At 49.8% G+C, this 6,420-nt stretch overlaps 1 protein-coding gene across 1 annotated transcript; it reads right to left on the reverse strand.

Annotated features, from left to right (window-relative positions):
- Positions 1-1,225: 1,225 nt before the first annotated feature.
- Positions 1,226-3,633, reverse strand: CCNI2 (cyclin I family member 2). Its single transcript, XM_032255268.1, has 3 exons — positions 2,722-3,633; positions 2,173-2,301; positions 1,226-1,378 (listed from the first exon to the last, which is right to left on the reverse strand). The coding sequence occupies exons 1-3, from the start codon at positions 3,148-3,150 to the stop codon at positions 1,259-1,261; spliced, it is 678 nt and encodes a 225-aa protein (XP_032111159.1). The 5' UTR covers positions 3,151-3,633; the 3' UTR covers positions 1,226-1,258.
- Between the last annotated feature and the right edge of the window lie 2,787 nt (positions 3,634-6,420).

Genomic DNA, 6,420 nt, shown 5'->3' on the forward strand with positions numbered 1-6,420 from the left:
ATTCATGACCTTGGTGTTGTCTTCCTGTGACCCACCACAGAAAATGCTTCTGAAAGAAATACTAAACCAGAGCTTGGCTATCCGTCAAATCCTCAGGTAGTTATGTAGTGAACATTACATGGTCCCCCTCTGAAACCAGGTCTTGATCTGCCAACTGCATGCTAGCTCATACCCAAGGGTGCTTTGGAGGCTAGAGCTGTGCCATCTCTCCTATTCAGCTGCAAAAACTCACCCCAAGCTTTCCAGGAGCCATCGGTTCTGCCCATCCCTATTCCTGATCCCTACCATGGGTACTGGGTATAGAGAGAAAACTATGCTTTTGATCTTCCTAGTCTTTACCAGACAGACACATTGATAAAACCTCCTATGGGTTTTTCAGCATCACAAACTTTAAACACATTTCCTGCAATCTTGATTGAAGGTGGTTCAGTTCTGGAAAAACTATGGTTTTCCTCACGGAGGGACTAATAAGACTTGTCTATGAGTAAACATTCAAGTACCAGGTACATTGAAGGCTTGGTCCTACATTTTTAGATGACAGAAGTATTACTATATCACTTGATTTTTAGTTGGAGGAAAGCAACTTGGGGACCAATTCTTTTCTAATAAACAGGAGTTTAAAACATTTTTACTGAAGATTTGGAACTGGACACACAACTTCTTCCCTGCCTCCTCAGACCCAGAGATCAGCTAAAGGTGACCCTGTGGCAATGGCAGTGATTTCACCATCCCGAAAATGGGAGAAGTTGGAGGGAGGTAGGAAAGTTTGGGAAGGGTATTAGGAGATGATCTCCTCCTCAACAGATGTCACAGTGAAATTCAGCCATCCAGGCATGCCTGAAGCGCTCAAGGGGCCTTGTACTTTACCCCCAGCACATGCCTCCTGTCCATCTCAGAGAGAGTTCCCAGAGTTTCCAAGGACCAGCTTCATTGACACAGCCAAGTCCTCAAGCCTCAAGCAGCTTTTTTAGACATAGTTGCTTGGGGGCTGATGTTATGCCACACGGTTTAAGAGGACTTGCTCAACAGCGGATGCCTCTGTTTAGCCCTCAACCAGTGAGGCCAGATGTATCTGGCAAGAGTTCAGGTCTCTAGGTTTGATGGGCCAGGACAGTTCAGCTCTTCTAATTGTCCATTTGTGGGTTCTCAGAGTCTGACAAGCTGATAGAAGGGACAGCAGAGATGCTGGCAAGTTAGTGACCACCATACCTAAGGGCACAGATCTGTCGGGAAACCAGAGTGCTCCAATGTTATACCACTATACCTCAAACGCAGCCCAGTGTGGACTTCCAAGGATGCATACCTCATTTTCTTCATTAAGTTTTGCGGCAAGCCTCAAGGAAGCAATTGCGGCACAATGCAGGTATTTCTCTTTTACCTGCAATATGGAACAAACACATTTGAGCAGAATATGAATGCCAGAAACAAACTGAAAAGCATCTGTTTGTTTTCTTTTTTCTTCTTTTCTGAGTTGGAGTCTCACTCTTACCCAGGCTGGAGTGCAGTGGCAGCTGGGGCTACAGGCACGGGCCACCATGCCTGGTTAATTTTTGTATTTTTAGTAGAGACAGGGTTTCACCATGTTGGCCAGGCTGGTCTTGAACTCCTAACCTCAGATGATCCATCTGCCTTGACCTCCCAAAGTGCTGAGATTACAGGCATGAGCCACTGTGCCCAGCCGTTTGTTTTAATGAGCTTTTTCCCATTTTTAAAAGGCTCCATTTCTCCACCAAGATAGAATGTTAGTGTCATTTTTAGATCTGACCAGTGAAGATGCTCCTGATTTCAGAACTGCAGATGACTGGGCAGTATTCCTTCATTTCGGGACTGGAGGTGGGAAATACGGCACCTTCTCAAGGAACCCAGTCTCATCCTAGCCTCAAGCAGCCCTGGACAAGTCGGGACAAGCACATCCTACCTCATCACACAGAAAGTCCTTTCCCAGCTAGGTCGTCTGACACTCCCCAAGTCCAACCCTGATGACCACATGACCCTGAGACAGCCTGTGTAGGAAGTGGAGAGTTCCCAACACCAGCTCTATCCCTCGGAGCAAGTTTGTTTATACACCTTGGTTTGAGCATCTGGAACCCCTCACCTCTCAAGCAGGAATGGGGGGGCAAAGGTTAGTTCCTTCTCTCACCATCTGCCACCGTCCCTCAGAGGCCTCCCTACCTTCACCGAAATCAGGAGGCGGCTGAAGATGGTGAGGGCCAGGTTAAACGTGGAACAGGAGAAGTACAAGTTGTTCTGAAGCCGCAGAAGCCACAGCACGACTTCCTCAAAGGCGTTGCAGATTTCATTCTGCTAGGAAGAAGCGTAGGGGGCGAGGAAGGTCGCTGGCAGCCACTCCTGGTCCCCCTGCAGCAGGAGCCTCCTGCTTGCGGTGGAGGGCGGGAAGGAGTAGTGAGAAGTCCCTTCCCCTGCAGGCCCGCTGGGAGTAAGGGCCCCCTTGGCGCAGCGACTCACCCATCACCCCCACATCGCGCGCCCGCTTTTTGCCCTAGGCCGAGTTCCTCGATTCAAACAGGACCTCTTCCGAAGTCCCTGCTAGCAAGACGCCCTCCCAGAGAGAAGCCGGTGGATCCAGCCTCGTGCCTCTCGTGAGAGGCCACACCTGGGGAAGGGCTCGGCTTCCAGGTGCAGAGCACCGGAGCGTGGGTGCAGGTGGAGCCTATCCGCCTCCCGTGCGCGCGAGACGGGCCCAGAGGCAGGGAGGGGTACCTGGGGTTTGCCGCCCTGCCACAGGCGCGCCTCGCGGTCCTGGGCCAGCTGCAAGTAGCGGAGCAGCTGGCACTCGTCCAGGATGCCTTCCAGGTTGCGCGGTTTGAGGGACTGTGGATCGGGCTGCGGAGCCCGCGCTGGGGCGTCGGCGGGGACCGGGTCTGCGGTTCGCCCAGCCGGCTCCGTTCCGAGCCGGGGCCCCAGGAGCACTGTCGCGGACGGCGCTGAAAGAGAGGAGGCTCCGGGCTGGCGGGTCCCAGGGCACCTGCTCTGGGTGTTCGGGGGCAGACGGGCCTGACCGGGAGACGGCGGGAGAGGAAAGCCCAGGGCTGCTTCCTCCAGACCCGCCCCGGGACGCCTGCCTGAGCTCTGGACCGCGCTGACCTCCGAGCTCGACGGCTGCGGCGGGAGCCGCCCGCCCGAGGCCATGGTGTGAACAGGTTGCTAGATCCAAGTCGCCGCTTAACTCGGTATTTTATAGCCCAGCGCCCGAAACACTGCAGCTGGGGGCGCCGCCCGGGGAGGCAGGGGGCAGGCTCGGCGGGCCCCACCCCCCGCGCTCGCTGTGGAGCTGCCCCTGGCGCACCTGGCCGCGCCTCCCGGGCACTCGCTCCGCGGGTAGGCGGCACGCACCCAGGACGCAACCGGACGGGGCGCGCACAGGCGAGTGACGGATCCCTGGCTTTCCCTGCATCCCGGCTGCTGCCTACCGAACACCTCTTCCCCCTGCCGGCCGCGCTTCTTGCGCAGAGCCCCCAGCCAGGGGTTGGGCGGCTGGAGATTACGCCTGCCTTGGGCCAGGACTGCCGGCTACAGACCCTGGGTCTTAGTTCACAGTACACACTTAGGGACACAAGACCAGGTAAACGAGCAGCGAGAGCGCCCTCCTCAGATAGGCTTGAAATGGAATTCCAGACGCCCTGTGTGACCTCAGGCATATGTCGTGACCTCTCAGAGCCTCAGCTACCTCTTCTCCAAAAAATAGTGTTACTACCTCTCTCACAAGGTGATTCCTTCATTCATATATGTATTACATATGTTTGTGTATCTATACATACATGTATAGCTATAAACCTGTAATACATAAGGAAAATCATACAAATCACACACACACATTTTAGGGGTGGGTCTTGCTATTTCCCAGGCTGGAGTGCAGTGGCTATTCTCAGTTGTAATCACAGCACACTACAACCTCAAACTCCTGGACTCAAGTTACCCTTAACCTCAGCCTCCCAGGTAGCTGAAACTTACAGGCACACACCACCATGCCTGGCTCCTGTTATATTTTGTTTTAAAAATTCATTAAGGCCGGGCGCGGTGGCTCACGCCTGTAATCCCAGCACTTTGGGAGGCCGAGGTGGGTGGATCACAAGGTCAAGAGATCGAGACCATCCTGGGCAACATGGTGAAACCCCGTCTCTACTAAAAATACAAAAAATTAGCTGGGCATGGTGATGCGTGCCTGTAATCCCAGCTACTCGGGAGGCTGAGGCAGGAGAATTGCCTGAACCCAGGAGGCGGAGGTTGCGGTGAGCCGAGGTCGCGCCATTGCACTCCAGCCTGGGTAACAAGAGCGAAACTCTGTCTCAAAAAAAAAAAAAAAAAAAAATTCATTAAATGAAATAAACATTAAAAATATATGGGAATACCAGAAGGACAGGAAAGAGAGGAACAGAGAAAATATTTGAAACAATAATGACTGAGAGTGAATATTCCCAAATTAATGCCAAATGCCAAACCACAGCTCTAGGAAGCTCTGAGAAGATTAAACAAAATAAATACCAAGAACTATACGTAGACATTCCTATTAAACTGTAGAAAATCAAAAGAAACTATCAACAGAGTATGCAGGCAACCTACAGAATGGAAGAAAAATGGCAAACTACACATCCAACAAAGGTCTTAATATCCAGAATCTGTAAGGAACTTAATTAAACAAGCAAAAAAACAAATGACCCCATCAAAAAACAGGCAAAAAGACATGAACAGAATTCTCAAAGGAATACATACATGCAATCAACAAACATGAAAAAATGCTCCACATCACTAATCATCAGAGTAATGCATCTCACACCAATCAGAATGGCTATTATTAAAAAGTCAAAAAACAGCAGGTGCTGGTGAGGCTGCAAAGAAAAGGGAATGCTTATACACTGCTGGTGGGAATGTAAGTTACTTCAGTCACTGTGGAAAGCAGTTTGGAGATTTCTCAAACTACCTAAAACAGTACTGTTTCACCTAGCAGTCCCTTTACTGGCTATATACCCAAAAGGAAAATAAATTGTTCTACCATAAAGACACATACATTTGCATGTTCATGACAGTACTAGTCACTGTAGCAAAGACATGGAGTCAGCCTAAGTGCCCTTCAATGGTGGACTGGATAAAGAAAATGTGGTACATATACAACATGGAATACTATGTAGCCATTAAAAAGAATGAAATCATGTCCTTTGCAGCAAACCCAAGCAAATTAACACAGGAACAGAAAATCATATACTGGATGTTCTTACTTACAAGTGGGAGTTAAGCACTGGGTACACATGAATGTAAAGATGGCAACAGTAGACACTGGAGCTACTGGAGTGGGGAGGGAGGGGGCAAGGGTTGAATAGCTATGGGGTACTGTGCTCAGTACCTGGGTGATGGGATCATTCATACCTCAAATCTCAGCATCACGCAATATACCTGAATCTAAAAAGTTGAAAAAAACCTGCAGAAAATCAAGATTTAGAAAAATCTCAAAAGAACGAAGCTGGCCTGTAATCTCAGCACTTTGGGAGGCTGAGGTGGGAGGATCACTTGAGGTCAGGAGCTCACGACCAGCCTGGCCAACATGGTGAAACCCCATTTCTACTAAAAAGACAAAATTAGCCAGTCATGGTGGTGCACACCTATAGTCCCAGCTGCTCAGGAGACTGAGGAACAAGAATTGCTTGAACCCAAGAGGTAGAGGTTGTGGTGAACTGAGATCACACCACTGCACTCCAGCCTGGGTGATGGAGGGAGACTCCATCTCAAAAAAAAAAAAAAAGCAATTCAAGCGATTCTTCTGATGCAGTCTCCTGAGCAGCTGGGATTACAGTTGTATGCTGCTGTGTCCAGCTAAGTTTTGTATTATTCATAGAGAAGGGATTTCCCCATGTTGGCCAGGCTGGTTTTGAACTCCTGACCTCAAGTGATCCACCCCCCTCGGCCTCCCAAAGTGCTGGGATGACAGGTGTGAGCCACTGGGCCCGCCAATAAAATATCTTTAAAAAATAGTAACCAATAATTAAAGAAATTCAAATGTTAAACTAGAAAAGATTAACTTAATGAAAAACCGGTGAAGGAGGAACAGAAGAATAAAAAAGACAATATGACGTATTAAAAAAACAAAAAGCCTGGGGGTGGTGGCTCATGCCTGCAATTCCAGCACTTTGGGGGGCTGAGGAGGGAGGATTACTTGAGCCCAGGAATTTGAGACCAGCCTGGGCAACATAAAAAGACCCTGTCTCTACAAAAAAAAAAAAAATAAATTCAAATTTTTGCAGGGCAGGGTGGCACAGATCTGTGGTCCCAGGTACTTAGGAGGCTGAGGCAGAAGGATGGCTTGAGCCCAGGAAGTTGAGGCTGCAGTGAGACTGAGTGAGACCCCACCTCAAAGAAGGAAGGAAGGAAGGAAGGAAGGAAGGAAGGAAGGAAGGAAGGAAGGAAGGA

This window comes from Sapajus apella, unplaced genomic scaffold (assembly GCF_009761245.1).
Source record: "Sapajus apella isolate SASKATOON/1434 unplaced genomic scaffold, GSC_monkey_1.0 scaffold1, whole genome shotgun sequence".
Taxonomy (NCBI): domain Eukaryota; kingdom Metazoa; phylum Chordata; class Mammalia; order Primates; family Cebidae; genus Sapajus; species Sapajus apella.

Bases quoted from the DNA above. Each gene is read 5' to 3' on its own strand.
- CCNI2 (XM_032255268.1), bottom strand. From the start codon at position 3,150: ATGGCCTCGGGCGGGCGGCTCCCGCCGCAGCCGTCGAGCTCGGAGGTC. The intron at 2,302-2,721 runs GTACCCCTCCCT...TCTTCCTAGCAG, and splicing joins GGCAGGGCGGCAAACCCCAG to AATGAAATCTGCAACGCCTT. The intron at 1,379-2,172 runs GTAGGGAGGCCT...TCCATATTGCAG, and splicing joins GCCTCCTGATTTCGGTGAAG to GTAAAAGAGAAATACCTGCA.